The sequence below is a fragment of the Kogia breviceps genome, chromosome 8 (genome assembly GCF_026419965.1).
Source record: "Kogia breviceps isolate mKogBre1 chromosome 8, mKogBre1 haplotype 1, whole genome shotgun sequence".
NCBI lineage: Eukaryota > Metazoa > Chordata > Mammalia > Artiodactyla > Physeteridae > Kogia > Kogia breviceps.
The window spans coordinates 109300895-109328879 of NC_081317.1; the positions used below are offsets into that span (position 1 = coordinate 109300895).

The 27985-nt window shown below is 40.1% G+C and overlaps 1 protein-coding gene across 6 annotated transcripts in view; it reads right to left on the reverse strand.

The window, feature by feature from the left end:
• The window catches only part of KIF13B (kinesin family member 13B), a 192372-nt gene that overhangs the window by 74343 nt on the left and 90044 nt on the right, over positions 1-27985 (reverse strand). For all 6 annotated transcript variants that reach the window (XM_067040001.1, XM_067040000.1, XM_067040002.1 and 3 more), the window contains 10 exons: positions 25919-26131; positions 24002-24112; positions 18705-18839; positions 10194-10324; positions 6603-6689; positions 4918-5108; positions 4165-4375; positions 3104-3266; positions 1459-1605; positions 115-264 (listed from right to left, as the gene is read on the reverse strand). In XM_067040001.1, the coding sequence (XP_066896102.1) occupies positions 115-264; positions 1459-1605; positions 3104-3266; positions 4165-4375; positions 4918-5108; positions 6603-6689; positions 10194-10324; positions 18705-18839; positions 24002-24112; positions 25919-26131 (1539 nt within the window). The remainder of the gene's footprint in view (positions 1-114; positions 265-1458; positions 1606-3103; positions 3267-4164; positions 4376-4917; positions 5109-6602; positions 6690-10193; positions 10325-18704; positions 18840-24001; positions 24113-25918; positions 26132-27985) is intronic.

A 27985-nucleotide genomic window follows, 5' to 3' on the forward strand; every position in this document is an offset into this window, starting at 1 on the left:
CATAGATAATGCTTGTCGTTACTGATGAAAAATTATACCAACAATTGACTGTCACCACCCTGCCGTTTCTTGAACTGTTCTCTGCGGGACACAAGGCACGAGGAGAAAACTAACCTCTCCTTTCTGGTTGATGATTGGAACAGCATATTGTAACTTCACATCATAGAAGAGGGACTCCAGGAAGACATTAGCCATCCCAATGAGACTGTGATTTTCCTGCTCATCATAGAACGGATCCGCACGCTTGAAGTAAGACCGTATCACCTTTAAAGAGATTCGAAACATACAGCTTCAGAAAATCAGTTACAATAAAAGAATTCAACCTACCACTTTTTGATGCAGTCTAATAAAGTCTAATAACGTAATTAAACTTAGCCGGAGTATAGCACTGTATCGCATGCACGCACGCACGCATGCACGCACGCACGCACACACACTCTTCCTCATTCCCACTTAGAATGGTGGTCAGCACCCTTCAGCCATGAGAGAGCAATCCCAATAACACATCATTACTTTCATCACTTCTTCTCCCTTACGTGGGAACCTTGCTGTGAAATCAGAGAAAGCATACACTGACTAGAAAAATCAGCAGAGTGTACAAAAGTACTATATTTTTCATTCACCTCTATTCCACCTGTTCCTACCCAATCATTAGAAATGCTTCTGCTAACCACACTTACAAGAGTGTGGTTTGCTTTTTGTTATATGTTGTTAATGTTATTTCATTTCTACGTTGAAACAGGAGAGGAATACAGAAGAAAATGGAAAAAAAGGTTTTAAGAAAAAAATGTCATCGAACTATAAGAAGTCATTTTTATTGATGAACATTTTTACAAAACAAGAGGCTAAGGAAGTAAACAACTCTATGGGGCCCTAGGACCAGCAGTGTTGAAAATACGTAAAAATATACATAATTCATACTTCTATGTTAAATAGGTACAAGCACACGGCTGACCTAAATGAGCAAACCTGAAACTTGAGGAGAGAGTACCAGAGTTCAGATCTATGGCACCTGCTTTAGGATCAAAACGCCTTCAAAAAATGTTCCTAATAGTATAAATATTAAGGTACCACTGATGTTCAGTTCAAAAAACAGATGTCGTAGGTTTGTTATTTGCAAGGTTAAAATGTGTTGAGAAATGGGAAGAGAGATAATAAGGCCTGAGTAAAACCATGGGAGACAGATACACGTAACACCAACAGAAGCCAGAACCAACACAGAAGATTCTACTAGAAATCCAGAGAACACAGATGTGGAGAAGGAAAGAGAAGATGCCAGAAAAATAGGTTATTAAAATTCCTGACTAGCTAAACAATCAACAGGATTAAAATAAGTATTATATTTATAAAACAAGATATTTTGGAAAAATGAACAGTTCTTTCCTAAAATGGGCCGGCTCATTCCTGAGTGGTTCCTTCTGTGACTATCAGTTAAGTAATTTTTCTCAAATAACTTACTGGGGTATCTTCTTCACACTCCTTCCACTCCTGATAAAGATCTCTCATATCCAATAACCTGTTGTCCAGTTTTTCCAAAGACCAAATCTGCTTCCCTTTTCCTTTTCTTCTCACCTGGATGGCAGGTTCACTAAGGAGAGAGCCTCGCTGCGAAAACAGTGACAGTGGCGTTGGGAAGGACAGAGATACCTATGCATCATAGACATCAACCCCAACGTTCTATACCCACCAGTCAAATGTCATCGACTAAAATGGAAACTGTATCATTCTTTAATCTGTTCAGTGCAGAACTTCCCAGAAGTCTTACAAGCTTAATATACCCTCTTTCTATCGAACTGCAGCCAAAATTTAAATTTAAGTATAAATCTAAATTTAAACTTAAATCCCAGAAAAGTAGACCACGTCTACGGGGAAGTCAAAAATGTTTCATTCGGGACATCACGTGACCAAAGAGTGCCAGTGGGTGGGAAGAGAGTCAGAAGCACTGAATGGGAAGGGAAAGTTTGTGGGGTGGATGGTTAAGAATTTTTACCTTTCAATAGTTTGAATTTTAAAAAATTTCTGAATGGCTACGTATCTCAATGTGATACAAAACACAAATGATTAAAAGAGTAAGCTGTGGAAAGTATCCTATTTACCCATTTGGAGGCAACAAATGATACCAACTTCCAAATATACACAGTTTGAATTTATTATTAAGACGGTACAGAACTAGGTAGAGAAGCTGCTTGCACAACACTGTGAATGTACTACATGCCACTGAATTGTTCACTTTAATTCATTTTATGTTACGTGAATTTCACCTCAAAATAAAATAGTACTCATTTAAGTTTTTCCAGCTTAGAAAAGCAATGCGCTTTTAATGTAGAAAAAATGTTTAAACGTTTTGAAATCACAAAGTAGAAAATAAAAATGCCCCTGTAGATCTCCCCCAGAGAGATGTACCTATCAGATATCTAATCAACTGAGATTTACCGGAAATTTTTAAAACTGTTCTGATATGTCTACTTAGAACTTTGGAGAATTATGAAAGATGCCAATGTTGCCTTAACATCTTGCCTATAATCAGTTCCAAAGAAACAGAATTTACATAACGAAGCAAGGATTTTAGAATTCTGAAGTTCAAAAATTACCATTCTCTCGCATACTGCAAAGGCCCTTCTACCTTATATTCAGCCGGCTAGGGAAACGAATATCTGAATAAAAAATTCTACCTAATCCATCAAAAATTATGTACTAACATGATCAAGAGCTATAAAAGAACCCAAATAAGCGAGAAAACAACTGAATGGCAAGGATAGTTGACTCTGATGGGACTTGCCCTCTGCATTTGATTAGGCTTCTTACATTATGCCAAAAAAAAAAAGAGAATTGTGATCTTGAATACCCACATGAAACAACTAGTGGACAGCTGTGCCATGCCATCTATTGACAAGTAGTAACATGCTATAGGTAAAATGAATCCCTAACTTGCGGGGGGAGGGATGGCAGAGGAATAGCATGAAGGGAAGAACCACTTGGGGTACGGGTACCGCTGGGGATGGGGATGAGGGCAAAGCCCCCACCCCGGTGTTTAACCCTGGTGAAATAGGAAGGCATTTTATCCAGCGATATCTTTGGTTTTTTCCATTAACATCAATCTCACCTTCCTGTTGGCATCGAGGCTGGAAGCTGGAATCTGTAGGGTTACTTTATACTCTGTTCGTTTATCCAGTTCTTCCGCAATGTAACTAGCTTCTCTCACCAACAGATTGGCCTTAACGATTTGTTCCCTCAGCCTCATCAGGCTGTTATTCAGTGTTGCTTCTCTTCAAAAAAAAGAATGGGGGGGGGGGGGCAGATAACCGTTAAAGCAGCACATCAGAATATTATACAGTGCATAGTACGTTAACGCCCAACCGCGAACCAAGCTTTACAACTGTCTTTTGCACACGGGGAATACATCACCGACACTGGCCCATGCACGCACTTGAATGTGGGCTCCGTTACAAGCACTGGCACACGCTCCTGTAAGAAGCTGGCCAGAGACTAGGGCTTGGCAGACTTGACTGTGTATACAAATCACCTGGGAATCTTGATAAACTGAAGATTTTGACTCAGTAGGTCTGGGGTGGGGGACCCAAAACGCTACATTTCTATCAATCTCCAGGTGACAGAGATGCTGCCTGTCTGCAGACCAAACTCTGAAGAGCAAGGGGTTAGTTAAATACGTCTGTGACCATGGATAAAACATTTAGCGCAATGATAATTAGCTCAAACAGAGATCAAACTTGCAATCTGAATCTCACTGGTACCATGCTTCACCTACCTGATAAACCACCTTTCTCTTTTTCTTTTTTTAAAAAAAGCATCTACCCACGCCTCAGAACCTAAAGTATAATATACAATGATAAAGTATAACTTCTAAGTACACATACTTGTTTAGTCAGATCCAAAAGCCATACAAACCGAAAATGGGGTAGCACCTAACAGGGGTGGCTTTAAATAAATCAATATAAACTGACAATTCCTTTTTTTTTTTTTTTTTTTTTTTCAAAAGTGGGTGGGGGAAGACAATGCCAAGTGGTTCTTAGCTGTCACACTCTCTTTTAATGTAATTCATTTCTAAAGTAAGGTCTAGATTTTTCCACTCTGTATGTTATGCAGGTGGGTTAAAGGTGATGGGCATATGCTACACAGGTGGCATAGGCCCTATGTTCCACCTACCTCTCTTCCGCCCACTGCCTCAATCGCTGCTGAGCGCTGGGTGAGTGGAAGGAAAACTTGTCTGAACTACGACAGTTTTGCTTCTCAGGAGACAGCCGTCTCCGGAGCTGCTCCAGTTCATGTTCGTACATGAGCCTCTGGCGCTCCAAGGCCGACCGCTTCTCTTCCTCGTGCTGTTGTTCTAAGCTGTTCAGTATTGACTGCATGGGATCTAAACAAGTTTTTTTTTTTTTTTAAAGGCAAATAATAAAAGGTTAGCTGCACAACACAATATACTTCAAATGTTCTATATTATTATGTTGTCTGTCATCCTAATTAATAACGTAAGATTCTTACAGACAGTTAACTTTCCTTACTCCCAATTACTGATCGTATTATCTATTCTGTCAGATACATGCCAAACCATCTTCCGTTTAAAAAAAGCAGGTCTCTTTGTATGTTCTACACACAATCTAAGACAGAGTTAACGCTCCAGAAATCCACTACAATAATAAGCCAGTGGCAGTCAAGTCTCAAACCTGAGAAATTCTATCAATGAGAACAAAGTTTGCAGTGATTTGCATATCGAGGCAGAAAGAAAAAAACAAGTTTTTATAAGCATAATAAATTAAGGCCAAAGTCACAAAAGAATTGAGTACAGAGAACAACATGAAGGTTTCCTTTGTTGCTAACGTGTAAAAAGTGTCCATCGTAAACAACTCGAACAGCCGAGCAACTCTGAAAGGTTCTAAGAAGCACGAGAGACCTGCTCACCGTTACTGCCCAGCGCCTTCATGGTTACCTCCATCTGCGCGTACTCGTAATTGAAGCTGATTTCACTGGACACCTCGCTGGACGAGTCTCCATCCACGTCCGGCTGCTCAGAACTGGTGTCATTCTTCATGGACGTGTCTTGTTCCTCAGCTTCTCCACCTGCTTTCTTTTTCTTTTTAGGCAAATTAAGTCTTGGGGAGAAAAAGAATATTATCTTTTAAAGAAAGATATGCATTTATTCATTGCATTAATTAAATATTGGCATTTGCTAGATGCCAAGGGGATACTATGTGCATACAAGGCAATTACTGTACTCAGAAGTTTATATTCTAGTAGTAGAAATAAAACACTGGCACATGCGCAAATAATGACAACAGAGAGTGTGACACGAGGCCCTGTGACAAGCTAGGTGTCAGAGAAAAGCTGAGGACCACCTCACGCTGGACTAAAAGAGGAAGGGATGACAGAATAGGAAGTCATCTGAGCCCAGCCTTAAAGGCTGAGGAGAAAGCAGGGCGTTAGGACAGAGGAACAGCATGAGGAAAAATGGAAACTCTCATAGCCTCTGGAGAATTTAAAAATTACATGGAGATACACAAAATTTGTAAAAAGTTGTGCGAGATAATGGTGGAAAGATCAACTTAACCCAAACTATGAAGGCTTTGAACACTAAGCCAAGCAATCTACACTTGATAAAGTTTAAGGAAAAAAATGAAAAATATCCTCCACACACTTTGTACCCCCTCTTTTTTCAACAATCAAAATAGCAACTGGCCCCAAGGAAAGGATCTAGTCAGCTTGATGTATGAAACACAGGGCCAGTGACAGGTAGAGGAACAGACCAGGATTTTAACTTTGTATTTTATCTAGCCAGCCCGTCCTCACCAACACAACACCAGTTTTGTATGGGAAACAATATGCAGTCCCAGGTCAGACACTTTCATTCTCAGCGTCCTCTGCAGCTGAGAGGCAAAGTCTAGCAAATGAGACATAGGTGGAAGGTTGCTGGGGACTCTGGGAAGACTCCTGCTTCTGCTGATCAGCACAGTCAGGGCTAGTCCCGCCACCCTTCAACCTCGTTTTCTTCGCATGTGCCTGAGAGCTGCCTTGACGTCTGGAGTGGCGTGGCCATCTTTAGACCACAGGGAAAAGCCAAGACAATGACACGACTTCTGCCATGACTCTTTTGAGAGGCTCAGCCAATGCCAATAACCATCCTCCTTGGGAGTTCCTGCTTTGTCAGAGAAATGAACTATCTGTTTAAGCCATTATAGTCAAGTTTGCCATTACATGCAGCTGCGAGCATTCCTAAATGAAATATTAACCTTATTTTACGGATAAGGAAACTAAAACCACTACTTTTCCAATAAAAAAAGAAACAAAAAGACAAGCATGTCAGAAAATAATTAATGAATTCTTATACCAGATGGCAAAGCAATCATCTTCCATTGGGAAATAAAAAGGAAAAATGATGTAAGTAAACACAGTATTTCTCCTGAGTGTACTTGTTCATGTGTCCCTTGGGCTCAAATCATATAGTGAACAAGCATATATATAGTGAATACTTATGTGCACAAAACAACATAGAATACTTATAGCATTAAGTTTACTTTTTAATATTTACTTTTCTATTTCAGAGTATGATCATCAAGAGTCTACCTATTTAAGAGCCATGAATGTCATACCTGAAGAAGTGGTTGTTCCCCCATAATATCCTGTCCCCATGGTGTAGCTGAATAGGACTGGATACAGAGGAGCCATTTACAAATGTTCTGTGGGGAGAAGAGGTCAAACGTGTAAACAGGGATTATCATGTTCTCTCCTTTAATTTTTCCAGTACAATATAGGAAAAACAAAAGAATCAATTCCCCAAAATAAAATCTGCCCTTGGTGAATTTTATTACTTGTATTTCCTTCTTTGCTGATTTATTTTAAATGCTTATGGTACCAAGTATCATAGATTATTCTCCTCTATCTTTCAAAGCTCTAAATTTGTTATACAGCATATTAAGGAGTAAATATGGAACCACTGCAGCCAGTAATAAAAAGATGGTAGCAGTGTACACTACAACTAAAATAAGTATGTCCAATCTACATGGATAAAAAGAGCCAATCAACCAACTAAACTCAGAAATATCTACAGTATCAGTAATAAGAAATGAGGCCTATGTTAAACTCTTCTGTAACTTCCTATAGCACAGAAAAATGTCCATATCCTATCAATAGATAGAAGATTTGTAAGATCCACTTGACTGCTTATCTTGACAACAGAGTTCAAGAGAAGAAATGATGGGTAGGAGAATATTAAGGAAAAATTTTAGAGGGGCAGGAAATAAATAGAAAATTATGCATATCACTATAAGATTGATATTCGTGGAATACCAGTGTCATCATGCTCTCTCCACTGAATGACTAAGCTGCTTAGATATAGGATAAAGGTCAAGTTCTTTAACTTGACATAAAAGGCCCTTTATCTCTTTCTCTCCTTCTTTCCCACTTCTAGTGAATTCCCAACTCCAGCAAAAAAAAAAAAAAAGGGGTGGTGGTGGTGGTGGTGTAGGGGTGTTAGGTTCTGTCCACTAAACATGACTGACTTTTCCTCCAAAGCGAGGCTTAACCCAGTCCTATAACCTGGAATAGGGTTCCCGTTCTCTATCACCCTGAGTCTCACTCAGTTTGATTTCTCACAAAGTCCAGTTTGGTTTCTACTTCCTCTGTCACTCCAACCAATACTACCTTAGTTTCTTTAAATTCCTAAGGCACTCAACCTGGCTTTGTACCACCAGTTATTTTTAATGTATATGCATACACACAAAACCTTACTCTCCATCTAGATTTCACTTACCATGTGGGTTTTTAAGCACTAAAAGTAATTGGTCTCTATGCTCCTACAGTCTGATTATTCAAAGCATGAGCTCATAAAATAGTTATGACAAGAGGGGACCTACTAAAATTAGCAGATTTTAGCCTTTATGACATGAATTCCTTAAATACAGTGAGGAGTTTAATTAAAGGCAAACACATACATAGGCTTATTTTTTAAAGCTCCAGCAGTTAGTAAATAAAAACACGACTATAATAACTGTTCTCAAAATGTGGTCTGTATGGGGTCCCGAAGATCAAATTAATTTTTTTAATAACACTAACCTGCCCTTTTTCACTGTGTTGACGCTTGTATTGGCAAAGAGTAAAACTGCTGGTGTTTTAGCACAAATGAAAGCAGTGGCACCAAACATTCATAAGCAGTCACTGGATTATTCACTGCCATGCACCCACAATTTCTACAAAGGTTTCACTTGAAAAGGTCCTTGATGAAGCAGTAAAACTCAACTATACTCCAATAAAATGTTTTTAAAAAATAAAAATAAATTTTTAAAAATAATAAATTACTACTTTTAGTAAATTTTGACCCTTGAGTAGTACACAACTTCTTAAGCATTCCAGGTGACAAAATGAGAAGTACACACAAAGCACTGTGCTAATGCATACCGAAGTATGACAAGTGTCTCGAGCAGAAGACATACTCAAAGTGGTTTCCTGGCAGACAATTTCTTGAAAATGAACAAAGCCAGCCTGTCACTTTGACAAAAACAGCTGACAGTATTTGTTGCCAATTGTAAATGTCAAGCTTTCAAGTGAAAATTAGAGTTTTGGGAAATTTGTGTCAATGTCCTCCAACCAAAGGCCACCAGGAATATTCCTGTAGTTGAACCAGTTGGGTTGATTACTCACGCAGAGGGAGGAGACATCACAGGAAGCATGGGGGCATCTCAGTGAGGGGGCCCGGGGGGGACTCTTGCAGGACTGGGCTTCAGCTGCTCATCCTGGGAGAGGGTCTAAGGAGGTGGGAGTTCTGTATATACCGGATGCTGCCAGAGAGCAGGAGTAATTCTATGATCGGGTTTGTCAAAAATCTTATCCACAGAGGATAAAGTTGTAACTGGTGAAGAAACAGCCACTCACTTGGCCGAGAGAAGGTGTTTGGTATTTTGGGTGTGGCACAGTGGCCCTGGGTTTTGTCTCTGCTGAAACAAAATTATTATGTGACCTGCTTCATCTTATTTCGTCCCAGCCTCAGAGTAACCTTCCCTGGGGTTGGTATCTGTGACATTATTCAATAGGAGAATAGCACACCAGAGCTGGGAGTGCTGGGCCAGCTTACGCTCTATTATTTTCCTTTCTCACTTGTATCCTTTACCATGAGCTTGATAGCTTTCAAATATTTACAGACTTTATGGATGAAAACAGTGATGGTATTAATGATTTTTTTGATATAATGATGAATCAACATTTGGAAGATCAATATGTCAGTTAACCATCACCTATAACAGTTATATAGACAGTTACACAACAGGGCAATAACAGTTTCAAAGCTGAAGGAAACAAACTGACAAATATTCAATTTGTATAATGTTGTGCCTATTCATCACTTAACTTATTTATTAGTCTGATATTACATGCTAAGGATAGAGAACCAAAAAAGAAAGGTCCTTGTCCTCAAAGAGCTCATGGTCCAATGTGATAATAAAGGCTAACAGCCAAGCTCCCCTGGTGGCGCAGTGGTTGGGAGCCCGCCTGCCGATGCAGGGGACGCGGGTTCGTGCCCCGGTCCGGGAGGATCCCACGTGCCGCGGAGCGGCTGGGCCCGTGAGCCATGGCCGCTGAGCCTGCGCGTCCGGAGCCTGTGCTCCGCAACGGGAGAGGCCACAACAGTGAGAGGCCCGCGTACCGCAAAAAAAAAAAAAAAAAAAAGGCTAACAGCCCACAAGAACACAGTATGAAGTATTAACATAACAGGAAGCGTAAAGTGCACTGGGAAAATGTACTGGGGGCCCTTATTTTAGACCAAAGTAGACAGTGACAGAACTTAACCTTGAGGGTCAAACAGGAGTTAGTTAACTGGCCAGAAGAATGGCAGATGCAGAAGAATAGGAGGTAAGCAGGAGGGATGTAAGGGATTTTTGCATCAAGAATAGTAGAAAGCCATCTGGTTGCATGGTGAGTGGACCAGGAAGCTTAGGGTGCTGGCAGGAGTTCCAATCAAGATTTGATGGGGACCTTATTTAAATAAGGCCACGGCAGTACATATAGAGAGGAAGGATGGGTTTAAGCCATATTAAAAAGTTAAATATCAAGGACTTGGTAACTCACTGAATATCTTCTTTAAGTGAACGTAAAAGCACACAAAGGCCAAACGTCCTTATACCATCCTCAATTAGTGTACTTTCTTCCTCTTAAAAATTATTGTGACATTAACACTAATTAAAGTACATTACCTGGTGTTCTTTTGAGGAGTCAGCATAACCTGGCCTTCTGATGTGATGTCTATGATACAATGTTCAGGAAGAATTCCCATTCCACATAGTTGGATATCTTGGGAATTTGCTGAACCTATCAGTGTATGTTCCTACAAAAGAATCAAATTCACTGATTAATAGTGCATTCTTACATGTACACAAACTGAAATCATCTACTCTCAGCTCTCATATATTGATCCGTTACCTTAGCTAAAAGATTTTTAAAGCAAATGGAATGACAGAGGGAATTTCTGGCTTTCTACAGAATTCATTCTACAAGTTCTATTTCCTTATAAGGAATAATGCACTGAGTTGAGTTATAACTTTTAAACCTAAAACTACAGTTTTACATTAATGTCTATATTATACTCGTTATTTTCCATTGCAATCTTGATTCCAAATATTCTATACTACTCTCAGAGCACAGTCTGAAAACTACAGTTACTTAAGTTGTACATCACCTACCTGGTCTCAGTCAAGATGAGTCTACAAAGATAAAGAGCTATTCAAATGCAAGGAGTCTGAATTATTTTGTGAATTACATGGTCTCCCTAGACCTCATAAAAGATGCGGTAGATGCGTTCTTCTTACCCTAAACCCCCAGCTACTCAGTTCTCTAAGCCCTAATCACCAGTGTCACTTTTTGGCAGGTACCTGAGAAAACAGACATAAAAATCAAACTCCCTCTGATGTGCTTCAACATTTGACTGCCCTTAAATGTTGATATTGACTGGGATGTGTCCCTAGGCCACCTTCTCCTTCTACACACCTAGATCAGGGGTCAGATATGAAATATTTCAGGCTTTGTGAGTCATACACAATTACTCAATTCTGCCCTTGTAGTGTGAAAGCAGCCAGACAATATACAAATGAACAAGTGTGGCTACTTTCCAATAAAACTTTACTTATGAACACTGAAATCTGAACTTCATATAATCTTCAAGAGTCCAAAATATTATGATTCTTTTGATTTTTCTCCAAGCATTTCAAAAATGCAAAAACCATTCTTGGCTCCTGGGCCATATGAAAACAGGCAGAGGGGTGAGATTTAACCCACGGAAGTAGGTTGCTGACCATTGACCATGATGATCTCATCCAGTCCAATATGCTTTAAATACCATACACACACACACACACACACACACACACACACACAACACACAACACACACAATTAAATCACCAACCAGGAACTACAGACTTTAGTTCCATCATTCTCCCACCTCCACTATCACTGCCCTAGTCATAGTCACCATCATTTCTTGCCTACTGGGCACAACTTGGATGCCCAAAGACATTTCAAAGTGAAAGGGCCAAAGCAGAACGTTTGCTTCCACCTTCCCACCACCCCATTGAGTCTATTCCCTTCCCCAATACTAATGGCACCACCACCACCCAGCTGGTCAACTAGAAAAGCTCAGATGCTATCCTGGAGTTTTCTCTCTGTCTTAGCAGTCTACCTCCAGCCCCGTGTCAATCAGGAAGTCGTCAAAGACTCTCCCCCTCTGAAACATATCAAGAATCAGCTCACTTCCCACCTCTACTATCACATCCTAGTCTCTTGCCCCGGTGAATATAAGAGCCTCCTCCTATTTCTCCACTTCTATCCACCCCACCCACTCCCACCACAACAGCCGATCACGTGATCCCCTATTGAGAACCCTCTAGTGGCTTCCCTTTCAACTTCTAAGAAGTTCAAATTCTTACCCAGGTTTACAAACCCTCTGTGATCTGGCCCCTGCCTACCTCTCTCACCCCAGCTCCCAGCACTCTGCCTCTCCTGGAGCGTGACCCACCCACCTGGGCCTTTCCTCTGTTCTTTGAGCACACTGACTGCTTCCTCTGTCGGAGGTGTTCCTCCCCTGAGCTTGATATTGGTAATTTCTTATCATTTCCACCTTGGCTTTTAAGTACACATCCTCAGAGAGGTGCATCCTGAACCAGCAATCAGAAACAGCCACCCTGTTACTCTCGTGCCTGAATTCTTTACAGACTGCCTGTCCGTGGGTTTCCTGTCCATCTCCATGGCTAGCATGGGAACTCCAAGAGAGCAGAGAACAGCCTGGCCTGCACCACCCCACCACCGTATTCCAAGCATGTAACACAGGCCTGGCACATTTAGCCATTAAATAAATATACAAGAAAACTAAATGAACCATCGGTTCCCTTAGCATTCCCTTCAGACTCAGGAAGACAATTTTCTCCTCTTCTTTGCTGATATCCCTTCTAATTATACTCTGGGTTCCAATTCTTCCCATCTCTTCTGGGATCTCAATCTCATCAAAAGGCCTCTCCCCTTCTATTGTTTTCATCTTCCCTTTCCTGGGGGCTTCTTCTCTCAAGTATGCTGCAGCAGTGTTTCCAAGGAAACGAAGAGCTGGGGTCAGAACAGTGCCAGGGCATCCCGCTCAGTCCTCAAGGAGTACATACAATATACAGAGAGGGCGTTCCAGGCAAATGTCTACTCCTTGATTTTGGCTGAGGCTTCTTGGCCAATCCCATACGTCCCTAACCTGGAGAACAGGGCTTGATCAGGTGTAAACTACAAGTAACGCTTCAGTGACATTTAGTAGCAGGCCTAATGAATGCGTTCCATGTCGCTCTCCATCTCCCACTTCTTCCCTCTAACAACACCAACTACAAGGTGTAGAGAAGTTCGAAAAGGGAAAAAAAAAAAAAAGAGTCTGAAGAGAAAAAGAGCCCAACATTACATAGAAAAGAAGAAAAGATCCCCAAAGCACTTGGCTTAGGCCATTTCTATTATACTCCCTTTCCTCTCCAATGCGAAATTCTAGCTGGAGTCCTTATTGTGATTTTGGAACCCGTTTTGTCCTTGGGGGCGGAGGTGGAGCAAAGCTCTGAGCTACCCCCTCGACTGGAGTTTGAGTGTACTACCAGCTCCCACTGCTGCATTCCAAGATTGCACGTGGGTCCACTCTCACGTCTCTGCCCTTGCTTTTGTTCTCTTTGCTGGAAATGCTCTCTCTTCCCTTCATCCAAATACAAAATATCTTCAGCACCTACTTCTAACCTCATCTTCTATTTGCAGGTTTCACTAGTAGCCTACACTGACTTCTCCTTTCTCTGAACGCTTATTACACTTAGAGTCAGCACCACAATTTACTATCGCATGACTGTTGTTTTTCCCCTTCTTTAGATAGCAACCTATACAGGACTCTTGCATCTTCTCCAATAAGAAGCATAGTCCATGATACACAGTAAATGCTGCTAAGTATCTGTTAATAAACTAAATTAAAAATTATCAGAGGTAAGATATTAAACAGCAAAGGTCTAATCCAAATTCTAGAAGGAAAATTTCTTTTTTTTTTCTCAACAAATATTATACTGAGCACCCACTTTGAGCTGGGCCCTGAGCCACTAGAGACAGAAGACAGACAAGGTCCCACATATAGAGCTTATTATAAATGACACCTTAAATGTCTCATTTGAGGTTATAATCCATTTTGATTTAGATGATGATTTGCCTGACTCTCAAACATTGGGTTCTAAAAGCTCAACTCTGCTAAAGCCGTAACTGTCTGATGCTTAAACAAGTTAGACAGTAAGCTTCTTGATAAGTCCTTCCTATGGTGCTCTAAGCACTGCAATAAAAATACTTATGAGGAAGAGAAAGAAACTTATCATCGGTTGGTATAGAAGTTTACCTAGAGAGTAACTAAATGCTGTGAAAAGTACAATGTATCAGGGATACCTTTTCAGTCTCTATGTGATATGTGAGTATAAGAACTCTAAAGGAAAACTTTAGCAGATGCCTTTCTTCATCCATTTAATTTAATTTCACTGGAGATGATCAGCTAACTCTTCTCTGAATTTACTGTACCTTGCTTCCTCTATGAAGCAACTACTTACGCGACTCTTTCGAGAATATCCCTTTGATCAACTGAGTCCTGAGAGAGAGAGAGAGAGGGAGGAGGAGAGGGTGTGGGAGAGAGATGGAAAGTGGCATATTTCACAGACGGCTTTGCCCACCCTGCTAGCAGGAGGGGGGTAGCACATTAGCGCAGCCGGCACAATCGCTCACCCTGATCAGTATTCTCAGACAGTTTCTGAAGGAAGAGGTAAGCAAGTACCAGGGGCAATAAGCAGAGAAGTATTTGTTGCCCTTTACATACGTAAATAATCAATAGTCTTTAATAAATGAAATCGCCCTGGCTTGACAGAACCAGGACTCTGAAGACAGCCTTTCGGGAATGGAGGTGAGGAAGGAAGGAAAGGTACTTTTCTGTCTTTTACAAATTCAAATATTACTCTAGGTGAGTCAAACTGCCTCCAACCAGGCACGTCTCAGGGCCACACCGCTGTCTTATTCGTCCTGGGCCCCTTGAAGCCTGGCCCACAGCTCTGTCAACGCAGAATGGCTGTGGCCCTGCCATTCTCCTGATCGCCTCCTCCACTGACTGAATGCTGGCAGGCAGCTTACTGCCAACGGGAGCTACACTCTCCCTAGGACTGACTGTTCCCTACATACGTGTGCTTTGACGCTGCTGCGGAATCACTGGTACAAATCCTGATCAAGTGTGTGGGTGATAATTTGCTTGGCCCAAGTCCTTCAGAATCACCCTTGCTTCCCCAGCCATTAGTAGCTGACTCGTGAAAAGAGTAGATCCAGCACTGCACAAGCAAAATAGCTTTCCTGAACGATTCGGTGGATAATTCAAAGGTGTGACTGGAATCAATCGTACTGTAATCCTATTTCTGTAATTAAAAAAATACATATCACTATAAATACACACACACACATACACAGGAACAGATCCAGAAGACACAGATTAAAATATTAAATATTAACTGTGGTTTTCTCTGGCTGTTGAAATTTGGGCACTAATCCCCCTTTCTTTTTCTAATATGTTCTTATTAGACTTTTTAGAAAAGAAAGTGTATTATTAGCATAACATTTTTAAGGTGAGGTGAGCAGCTCTTCCCTCTAGAAGCTTGGCTTATGCTGGTATAAATCTACATGTCTCTCAAAAAAACTAAAAACAGAACTACCCAGCAACTCTACTCCTAGGTATATACCCCAAAAGACAAAAACATTTAATTCAAAAAGATACACGCACCCCAATGTTCACAGCAGCATTATTTACAAATGCCAAGATACGGAAGCAACCTAAGTGTCCATCAACAGATGAATAGATAAAGAAGATGTGGAATGGAATGGAATACTACTCAGCCATAAAAAGAAAAAAAGAATAAAATTTTGCCATTTGCAGCAACACGGATAGACTCGGAGGGTGTTATGCTAAGTGAAATAAGTCAGACAGAGAAAGACAAACAAACACTGTATAATATCACTTACATGTGGAACCTAAAAAATATAACCAACTAATGCATATAATGAAAAAGAAGCAGACTCACAGGTATAGAGAACACACTAGTGGTTACCAGTGGGGACAGGTGATATGGTGGGGAGGAGTGGGAGGTACAAACTATTGGGTGTAAGATAGGCTACAAAAATGTAGCTTATCCACAACACGGGAAATATAGCCAGCATTCTGTAATAACGCTAAATGGAGTGTAACCTTTAAAACTTGTACAAAAATTTTTAAAATAACAAATATTTAAAAATATAAATAAATCTCCAAGTCAACCTCAGAACTGCAGGCAGGCCTCGCTTTGCACAAGAGTGCAGGACTATAAAAATAATTTAGCAAGGAGATCTTAATAATCAGTGGGGAAAACTGCAATAATTCTGTGACATTTAAAGCTGTCTGTAAAAACATGAAGAAATCTCTTACCGTTACAATGTATAGGAAAATGAAAAACCAGTTAAACTAGTATTTATTTAGTACACTGTCATTTAGAACATTATAAATATTGAAATTTAAAGGAGTTTTTTCTTTGTTAAAAGCGTATGTACCGAGAATAGTTAGAACAGTGCTTGCCTTCTTCTCAACATATATCTTACAGCATGGAGTGAGAGTATTTTCCACGCCTTGGCGAACTGTCATACTCCTTTCTAAGCTTCTACCATTTTTATCCTTTGTGCTTTCAATGTTGCAAAGTATCTCCAGGAGATCCTCTCATGTGAAGTGCTTTCTGGTGTCACTCCCTTTGAGACATCTGCAGTTCTTCTCATCACAACCACTTTCATTATTCACGTCGGTAAGTTCACCTTCACTAAATTCCTCTGGCTGCACATCTAGAAGCTCATGAATGCCTGCAACGTCAACATTATTTACTAACTCACGTTAACTGGAATTTGTGTATGTTGGAACCATGCAAAGCAAGAGCTGCCTGGGTATGCAAATTAGATGCAAAATTACCTTGTGAGTTACATTCTACCTGTGGTTTGGCCACCATACTTCGCTTCTGCAAGTTCCAGACAGAACAAACAAATGGAGGATTCTATTCTAGAAGAGACCCATTCAAAACCTGGAACTAGAAAGACTGCTAGAGGTAATTTAATCCAGGGGCCTCATTTTATACATGGGGTGCTCAAAGTCACCCACTGACGTGAGGTCATCTGCCCAGCGTGTAAACCAACTTGAGAATTTGAAAGCAAAGAAATAAAAAACGCTCAGCCTCTAAATTCTTCCATCCCACATCACGGTATCACTTTACTGAAGCAAAAACTGTTCTTGGACTGAGATCATCCTTTTGAATATGCTTTGTCATGAATATAACGTTTGTCATGGGTTTAACTTGGGCAGTGAAGAACCAACAGTGCCTCAAACTCTGCCAAAACAGGGCTGACCACACAGTCTGAAACAGAATCCCAACACCTCCACACAAGATGACCAGAAATATTTTAACTGCTCTCCAAAAGTCTTTAAATAGTTTTCTTTGTGTAATTTTTTAGTTAAGGAACAGATATGAATCAGGCTTTTTTTCTTGTTGGGTGTATGTGTTTGTGTGCTCCAATTTGAACTTCATCACATCAGAAAGAAAAAGAACTCCCAGTTCTGAAAAGTAAAAGGGCAGAATATTTAACTCCTATTCTAATAACTGCATCTCTCCTAAAGCATATGAATATCTACAGCTGAAATTCTAATACAAAAAGCTGCCAGAATTGTTAGAAGCACAGCAAGAGATGTGCTAATATGTCATTTTTTTTTCAAAGGACAAGGATAATATAATAAGGTACCAGAGTATCAAATGAGAAAATGGTATGTGGAATAATTTATATGTGGATAGTGCTTCTGTTTATAAAGTGCTTCTATATGTCAAATCCCATTTAATCCTCCAGGAACCCTGTGAGGTAGCCGGACAGAGAAAACTTCCATTTATAGAGGAAGAATCTGTAGACTGTGGGGGGCAAAGGCCTTGAGAGCAAACATCTGCCAAGCAGTGGTGCTGGACTAGAAACTGAGGGCATCTCCCTCCTACCCCAGCACTGCTCCCACTACACACAGCACCTGAGTGTGCACACATGGTTAAATGCAACAAACACACAATTTAACTCACAGTGTAATAAAACATGGTATAAGATACTTATGAGTAACAGGGCCTTATCAAAATACCACAAAGCAATTACCCCAGATATCTTTGATAAAAACTGGGAAACCAGCCAACGTGTCGTGAATTCTTCAGTCTCTTTAGAAGTGAAACGACACAATTCTCTAATTTTAAAGCTGCTTCCAACTGTACCAGCCCATGTCTTTACTGTCCTAGTTACTAACTTAGTTAAACCCACATAGATAGTTCCTATACTATGAGGGGAAATATTTTCCTCCTAAATATTCATTAACCATACACCAGAGTCATACAGTCCATTATATAACTAATTTATGCTCTAGGGTTGGCAAAGGTAATTTTGGCAAACTCCTTATAATTTATACAGTGTCTGATATCACGCTCATCCTAAAGTTGTCTCTTGTCTTCCTGATACATCCCACAACCTATAGGTTTCAATGTATATGAGTATATACATATATACAATGTGTATAGATTTCAATGTATATCCGGTTTTTTCTGCTCCATACTCTGACCCTCTCAGTCTCTAAGTGACCTACTCTCTTTTTTTATAAGTTGATAATCCAAAATTTTTAATTTTCCTAAGAGTTACTGGAAACACAAATTTCAAATCAAGGGGTCCTAATAACTTTCTTTGAACACTTCCTCTGTAAGCTAAGAAACCACTCACCAAAAGCTGTGCTTCACAGAAATCACAAAAGCTTTAGTCTACCAATGAAACCGTTTAGTTTAAAAGTCACTGTTTGAGCTTTAAAGTTATCCACTCCACTCCCTGGTTTAATTACATTAAATGATAGAAGTTAAGCTACTTAATTTGTTGGAAATAATATCAGAATATCATCTTTTATATTTACTAGGTTGAATGACATCGCTCAAAGACTACAAAGAGAAACTGATCTCAGAAACTCAGGATTTTTCTATACTCCAGCTTAATCAAATAAAAACAATTTGCCACCTCATATTTTTGAATATGTACGGTTCTCCAAGTATAAAAAAAAATACTGTGAAATACTGCTTATTGTGTGGTAGGAGATAGTAGAAAAGCCTACTACTTCACCTTTAAGTAGTAAACCAGAAGTTCGTTCAGAGCAGGATCGGCATTCAGATTAACGAGGAAACATTTATCATCCCCAACCTTAATTCCAGAAGATTGAAGAGATATTCCAAGACTCTCAAGCTGTTTCTGTCGCTCCTGTAAATGCATCAGAGGAGTATTAATTCCACAGCTATTGAGGCAGCAAGATATAAAAAGTCATATATTATAGTAATTATTAAATAACTTTATAACTCAAATATGTCACTTAGGACATGGTATTATATAGGTTACTGCATTTGTTCTCTTTCTAAACTATAATGTTGCTTTGTTAGGTAAAATTTTTTAACTTCAAAAATAAAGCCATTACAAATAGCAAACAAATATATTAAGTTTTCTCATTTTTCATTCTTGAAAATATCTAACATCCTGAATTCACCTTTCACATTTAATTCTGTATATATGAGCAAATATAAGTGTGTTTTACTCAACTGTGATCTTTCTGAAAAGCCAAGTATTTAATACACTCTGCTGCTTGATATCCTCAGTGGGTCTCCAGCAGGGATAAAGGCCAAACTCCCTCAACCAAGCCCACAAGCCCCTTCAATCTGGCCCATTTACTCACCATCATCACATCTTGTCACCCCTACTCTCGAAGCCTGTACGCAGTTAGTGGAACATCTTCCAGGGCCCTCAAAGTCTCAAGAACGCTCTCTCTAGCTTAAGGGTTTTACACCTATTCCTCCTATCTGGACCACACCTGTTCTCAAACTTGGTAACTTTTTACTCGACCGTTTCTCTGTGAGGGTAGGGACCCCATCTCTCCACTGTGTATTCCTAGCACAGTGCATAACACACAAGAGCACTCAAATCGTCGGTGTCGTGAATTTATCAAAATAAAATCTGCATATTCAGGTAAAGCCCTATTTTCTTAACAACATGAATCTTTCCTTTTTGTGCCTACCTATCTGTGAGTACATGCAACATACACATGGCACGCGCCTCGGGAGATACACATGAATCCTGCAACCGATGCTCTATAACTAAGGAATATGAATCGGGGCAGAGCAGGGTGTCTTTAACTATGTATAAATAGCAAATAGTGATGAGTCATCAAGAATCTCTGATTCTGAGGAAAGACAACACAAACTGAGTCATTTAACGAGGGCCACACAGTAAGTCTGCAGTATAGCTAAATTGCAGCCTTAGAATTTTGCTATTTCTAGGCACACATCCTAATTGATACGGCCACTGCAACCCAGTCAATCACCCCTAGAATAATGCTATTACAAACATACTGAAGGGGATATTTTGGTTCTGGGCCTTTGAATCGACTCTCTTCTCTAACAAAAAACATTACTGGGTTCTTTCGGAAGTGTTGAGTGGTTTAGCACTAGCCATCAGTTTTCAGCACTCAATTCTAAGCAATGATTATCTTTGATAAAGAACCATATTCCTAAAATGAAGAAATCAATTCTAACCATATCTTGTATGGTCCCTTACTGAGGGAAAGCTCTTTTACAAAGGGATATTGGTGTAATTAAAGAATTATTCCAATAATGAGAAGAAACATTTCTCTATAAAAATGTCTTTTTTTGTAAACTACGAATGAAGTGGGTAGATGTTCATGAACTAATATTAAATTTAAAATGTAGGGTATAACTAGTATATTAATCTGTGCACTGGGAAAACCTGGAAGAAACCACAGAGATATTAACAGTAGTTTTCTTTGGATGACTGTATCCGTTCAGTTAAATTTTCTTCATAATAATCTTTCTGTGTTTTCTATAAGTAAATACTTTTGTAATACAATAGTTTCTTCTACTTATATTCTTATTAGGACTCTAGTAATTTTCACTATGGAAATAATTAAAAGATTTAGAAGAAGTTTGGTTACTGTCATCTAGTGGCAAAATTTTAATTCATACAGAGGCAAAGGAAGCCTGAAAAAGACTATACGACTTAACAACAGTAAAGTCACTCAGAGTAAGGGAAAAGACAGGACTTAAATGAGATAATGTATATAAAACAGCCAGGATATACTTATATAGTACATAGCATATAGTAAATGTTTTAACAGATAAATCAAAATCTTTCTAGCTCCTACTGCTGAAATCTAAGAATTTTAGTTTGACATTCAAAGCCCTATAATGAATGGCCAGACTTACTTACTTCCAACCATTCCCACACTCTCCAATAATAACTCTCTGACTTTTGCTCAATATTGATAATTGAATATGGAATGAATGTTACTGAATATAGGTTTGCCCAAGGTCATTGCGCAAATCTATGCCAGAGAAAGGAATATAAATGAATAACTGTCTAAGTTAGCAGTTATAGTAAACTACTGTTTTATCCTACTTCCTTAAGCGTTTTCCTGTCATTTGAGATTTTATAATGGTAGAAATACCACAAAATTTTTGTTTAAACCAAAGGGCACAGCATTGAAAAACTGTCAATTCATTGCTACATCTGCCACCAAAAATTTTGAAGTTTTTAATCATTAAAAAACGAGAAACGTTTGCAACATCTGGGAATCAGTTCAAAGAATAAACAAGTAATGCATGATAAAATATAGTTACATTTACTAAATATTGCTTCTGATATCAGAGATTAGTTAACTTTTTCTATAAAAATGTCAAACAGTAAATATTTTAGTCATCTGGGTCCTATGGTCTCTGTCACAGCTATTCAACTGTGAAGCCATAAATAATACAAAAACATAAGAGCATGGCACATTCCACTAAAACTATTTATGAAAAGAAGTGGCAGGCTGGGTTTTGCCCAAGGGCTTAGTTTGCTAACCCTTGATCTATCTCACGTAAGTGTACATTTCTTTACTGAGAACATAAAAGATGAAAATAAGAGAATTTGGTATCAAAGATATGCCACTGGGCTGAGAAAATAGTCAACTTGAGTTCTGACTGTTTACTCAAAAATACTACTGAGCACATAGTTTCAAAAACTAAGAGATATAGCCTTTTTTCTTGAGAACCTTACAAACTCATTAGGTAATAAAAGTGTACACAAAAAAACTGAATAGTAAATAAAGTACTCATGATTTGAGGGTCAAAAGGGTACAGACAGCTTCCACAGGATTCACTGGCAGGGACAATCTCTGGGGGGCGGGCATACTAGAGGAAGATGCCACAGAACCCAGAGGACTTTGAGAGTCTGGCTGACTTAGAATAGACTCCCAAAAACCCCTTCAAAAAAGAAATCCATTTGGCTGAGTTCACCTAGGTTTCCTCAAAGTTATCTGATCATGAACCATTTTTTTTCCCTTATTAACAGTCTGTGGCTATTAACAGTCTGTTAAGACTTATTAACAGTCTGTGGCTATACTGCCAGAAGTACATTTTAGGAAATGCCAGTCTGTATTGCAAAGAGGTCAATGACCAATCGACCAGTGAGAGAGGAGAAGAAAGCTCAGCAGCACTGAAGCCTGGGGGCTTGGAAAGATAAGGTGTTAAATGAGGTGTTGGATAAAATCAGGCTGTCCTCAAAAGGGGTATATGATCGAGGGAGAGGACAGTTAGGTAAGGAAAGATGCTACAGGTAAGCTGCATCAGCACTACACTCTCACTTAGACCTACCCCGCTTTGTATCAGAGCAAAGCAACCCAAGCACAAGAGCACTTCAGAGTCAATGTGCTATTTTCAGAGTAGCCCAAAAATGCTCACATAAATTAGTTCCAAATTGAATGATAATTAGAATTAATTCTTTTTTTTTTTTGCGGTTCGTGGGCCTCTCACTACTGTGGCCTCTCCCGTTGCGGAGCACAGGCTCCGGACGCGCAGGCTCAGCGGCCATGGCTCACGGGCCCAGCCGCTCCGCGGCACGTGGGATCTTCCCGGACCGGGGCACGAACCCATATCCCCTGCATTGGCAAGCGGACTCTCAACCACTGCGCCACCAGGGAAGCCCAGGATTAATTCTTATTAATTCTTATTAAATAAGAATTTAATTTATGAAAAACAGCAAGTGTAATATGTAATGAGAAGTAAAGTTTACACACTGGTGTATTCTCTTCTCTGTAATTTGAGGGATATGCTTTAAAATAACCCAGTGCAGGGACACAGATAAAACAAGACTGGTCTTATGTTGGTCTTTAATGAAATTGGGTAATGGGTACGTGTGGATTTATTACACTCATATTTGTATTTATTTTGAAAAGGACTGTAATAAAAATGTTTAAAAATCAACTTAAATCTTAGTCTGCACTAATATAAATCTAACATCCACCTTATGCTACATAATAACAGTACTGTCCTACAACATCTGATGTATCGATTGATTCCGGACAGCACATTGAAAGATGGAATCTACTGGGTAACAAAAGAAGTAGCAAGTTCTACTTTGTTAATACAAGGAACAGTTGAAAACACAAGAAAGTTTTAATTTTAGAAAAGGAGGGGAAGAGGTAGAGGTGACTTTCAATATCTGGGTAATAACAGACCCTATTTTGCAGGGCTACTGGGAGGATTAAATAAAATGCTGTATATTTAAAAGTGCTTAGCATAGGACCCAACATGTACACGTACCCAATAAGTATTGGCTATTATTGTCATTATTAGTTACTACGTACAAGTGGGACACTTATTCTCTTAGCTTTGGGAGAACAAACTAAGGCCAATGAGCAGAAATGAAAGGATAAAAGATTTCAGTTAAATAGCTACTATCAGAGGTATCCAATCATGAGAAGACTGCTCAGCGCAGTACTGACCTCCACATTATCATATATATTTCTAAAACAGAGGCTGAATAAGCATCTAAGAGGAAAGTCACAGAGTAAACCTTTTACTAAGCACACAGTTGGACATTTTAGGATTTTCTCCAAATGCTAATGCACCCACGAGAAGATTTTACCACTTTATATTTAATGGTCTAAAAATGAGACAGTCACCTCAGATTTAGGTATTTCATATTACTTTTACTGAGTTGTCATATGGAAGCAAGAAGCTCACAGCCTAAATATCTACTACTAATAATTTTGTAGTTGGGTAAGTTCCTTACATTTGCAAAGCACTTAACAGAATTGGGTGTTCGGAGCCGACGGCTAGTTATATCATTTAAAAAATTTTATGACACGAAAAATATATTTCTCACGTGATGAACAATCAATTAATTGTGATTATGTCTTTATCCTTCAAACGAACTTTGTAAAGTACAGACTCCTGGATTTCGATCTTATTTAAATCTTAATCTGCTAGATTTGCCATCTCCAAAGCTAAAAATCCAAAAGAAATCAGAAACACGCTCTGAGTTGCGCTGCGCAAACCGCCACGACGTTTCTCTCTCCTTAAGCAGGAAGCACAAACCTGGGCGATCTCCTCGGTTTTCCTCAACTTCTCCTCCCAGGTCACCGTCATTTCCTGGATTAGCTTCTCGGACTCTTCCAGCCTGTCTCTCAGCTCTGGAGATTTCAGTGCCTACAAGCAAAGTGTTCATTTCATGAAATGTCTGTACGAGGCCCTGAAAAAAGAACTCGCTAAATCCGGGACAAGAGGAACCACCTGACTCCTCCGAGCTCTACAGCCCGCTGGGGTCCCGGACCTGACTAAGACACAAGGGCTGTCGCTGACCCGCAGCATCCAGACCGTGTGGCTCCCACAGACTCACCTAGTTATCCAGTGGGTTTGAAAGAAGACTTAACCTTTGCATTTTTCTCTAACCTGTTGTTACTGTGAGATCTGATTACATTTAGGGAGATAAAAAGTTCAAGCTACCAAGGGCTGATTTTTTAAATCTCAGTAGGTCTAGACTCATATGTGTGACTCATTCTACTCTTTTTTTTTTTTTTTTTTTTTTTTTTTTGCGGTACGCGGGCCTCTCACTGTCGTGGCCTCTCTCGTTGCGGAGCACAGGCTCTGGACGCGCAGGCTCAGCGGCCATGGCTCACGGGCCCAGCCGCTCCGCGGCATGTGGGATCCTCCCGGACCGGGGCACGAACCCGTGTCCCCTGCTCGGCAGGCGGACTCTCAACCACTGCGCCACCAGGGAAGCCCTCATTCTACTCTTTATTGATGACTTTGGGTACTTCTTCAAGTATATGCAGACTAAATTTGCACATGCTGAAAACTGGATGGTGTTATTGATACCAGGAAGACAGAAAGAAACTTTCAAAGAATCTTGATGAACTGTAAAATTATTCCTGTAAAAACAGGATAGGATTCAACAGGCAAAAATACAATCAAGATAACTGTATTGACCATGTAATTTACTGTTACACTACCAGAAAATGGGTCATGAGAAAGACGAGGGCTATGGCCTCAGGCCAAAAAAGAATCCCACAGTGCTTGGAAATCTTGGGAACAGAAATGCTAATTAAAGCAGGGATCCTGAATCTGACATTTTATCCCACTTCTGATAAAAGGATAAGCATTTGAAACTATTATGTATAGAATGGATAAACAAAAAGGTCCTACTGAATAGCACAGGGAACTATATTCAATATCCTGTAATAAACCATAATGGAAAAGAATATGAAAAAGAATATGTATATAACTAATCACTGTTCTGCACAGCAGAAATTAACACAACACTGTAAATCAACTATACTTCAATAAAATAAATTTTAAAAAATAAATCTTTAAAAATTAAAAAAAGATTTTTGGTTAGAATGGTGTAGGTTTTAAATTCAGTAATGGAACATAAATATCATACACTCTAGAATGTACAAAGGACAGTGAAACAGAGCACTTTTAAACAGATGGCTACTTCTGCTATATTTTTTCCTATGAACGTAATTAACCCATAACATGGAAAAACTAGCTTATTATGGTGTGCAAGACCTCCTTAGGATTTCTGTTTGGACTTCAACCCGTGAACATCTGATACAACAAAAATCTGTTTGATTCCTCTTCTAATTAGCCTATGCACATTCGCCACCATTTGCTGCACTGGTATTAAGTGGTATCTATTTTTGTTTCAAGCACCTCTCTTTCTCTACCCTATTCGACTGTACCTCTTTTCTCGTCTGCTGCCTATACTGTGGAAACATTTTCTCCATTCCCCTTTTTCTCTCCTCCTGTTCAATCCTTTAACACCTGTAAAAACTATCTAAATTTCAACTATGACAATTTATCTGTCTTCCTTTATCACTCATCTCAAATTTCTCTTCCTATAGGAAATTCAAAAATCCTACTCATCACTTATGGCCCTGGGGGAAGAAAATTCAAGTTCTAGCTCTACTGGATTTTCCTAGACCCATAACACTGCTGGGCTGTGCCCCATACCTCTGCTTTGGTTAGCTGCTCTCGGAGTTTTTCTACTTCTTCTCGGAGATCCCGGATAATCCGTGCGTTGGGATCCTCATTCACCACAGCGTGGTTCACGATGTTCTTGGCACGATCCGCATACCGCAGGGTTGAAAGGGTTTCGTCATAGTTGTCAGCGGCCGGACTCACGGTAGCCACCATGGCTGTCTTGCTATTACCCCCAAGACTGTCCTGGAGGAGAAAAGAAATTGAATACCATTTTAAAGTTGGAAGAAAACATCATATGGGAACGCTGAAGCCCCATATGACGAGATAATGTCCCAAGGTCAAACACAGATTTAAGGACAAAGCCAGGACTTAAGTACAGGTATACTGGCCCCCAGTCCCATGCTCTTTCTTCACTGGCAAGCTACTCTTCTGCAGAAGGGAGCTTTGGTGTTTTAGAAAGAACTGGGAAATACAATGAAGCCCACACTTATCTCAGTTTAATAAAAATTAATTCTAAGTCAATTTGTCCTCTTTTAACAGGCAACATGATTACCATAAGTCAGCAGACTGCTCAGAATAAAAAAGGATGCTTTCTTAAATGCCTACAGAATCTCCCTGAGAAGACTGAACAGTCGTAACAGTATTGATCAAAGAGAGATTACCTACAATCTACTCCATAACGCCATGTACCTGGAGTCTCTGTGAAGCCTAAATAATGGCTCAGAAAGTGGTGCTGTGATAATGCTATCAAGCACCTTGTAAATTTTTTAAAACGTAAGGTACGATTACGGTCTTAGAAAACAATAGATACACTGAAGGTACTTCATCGTATCCCATCTGACAGCACTTCAAAAGCTACTGAAACAGGCTTCAAGTTCTACACAACCACTTCTAGAGTTCAGACAAGGGTGCTGAAAAAAAAGACATTCATCTCCATTAGAGAAAACCGCTAAAGGGACTTTAGGATGGGCTTCAACAAATTCAAAAAACGACTTCGCCTTGAGAACATTAAAAAATAACTAGATATAACTCAGGATTACAAGACAGGACTTGGGAAGTCAAGTCTACCCCATGCCGCTTCGCCACACAAAGGCTGCATGAAATCCAGCTGCGCAGGCGGCCTCTGAGACGCCCCCAGAGATCTGCGCCTCCTGGAATTCAAACCACCGTGTCTTCCCCTTCCCTGAGTGTAGGCGGGACTTGCTGATCTGCCTCTAAGGAAGAGAACACAGAACTGATGGCCTGCCATGTCTGGGATTAGATTATAAAAGACTGCCTTCAAGAGCTTCCCTGGTGGCGCAGTGGTTGAGAGCCCGCCTGCCGATGCAGGGGACGTGGGTTTGTGCCCCGGTCCGGGAAGATCCCACATGCCGTGGAGCGGCTGGGCCCGTGAGCCATGGCCGCTGAGCCTGCTTATCCGGAGCCTGTGCTCCGCGACGGGAGAGGCCGGGACAGTGAGAGGCCCGAGTACCGCAAAAAAAAAAAAAAAAAAAAAAAAAAAAAAAAGACTGGCTTCTGTTGTGGGTGTTTTCTCTCACTCAGGGAAACCACTGCCATGAGGTGAGGCAGCCCGAGGAAGAGACCTCAGGAGTGAGTTTGGAAACACATCTTCTGACGCCTGCCCACAAGCACTCAGGTGAGCAGATGCAACCTCAGCAGCCCGGCAAGGACTGCAGCCCCAGGTGACGCCTGCACTGCAGCCACGGCAGAGACCCCACCCAGAACACTTAGGCTGCACCTGGAATCCTGACCCAGAGAAACTCTGAGGTAACAAACGATGGCTGCTCCCAGCTACTAAGTTTTCAGGGAAACCTGTTGCACAGCTATAGATAACTCCCACTACACTCTCCCAGGATTAGAGTTACCCAGAAGACTAGATTCAATGCCCCCTTTCAGTAGTAAAGTATCACTGAATTGTAGACTCACAATATTAGAGAGAACACTCAAGCTGGCCACTAATGAGGAATTCATTAGATCACAAGAAAGCCAACTCTATCGTTGGGCTGCGTCAACCAATACACAATGCTTACTTTAGAAGATAGAAATGGTTTCCGTTGTCAATATCTCTAACATTTGCTTGAAGCACCCGTGATTTAT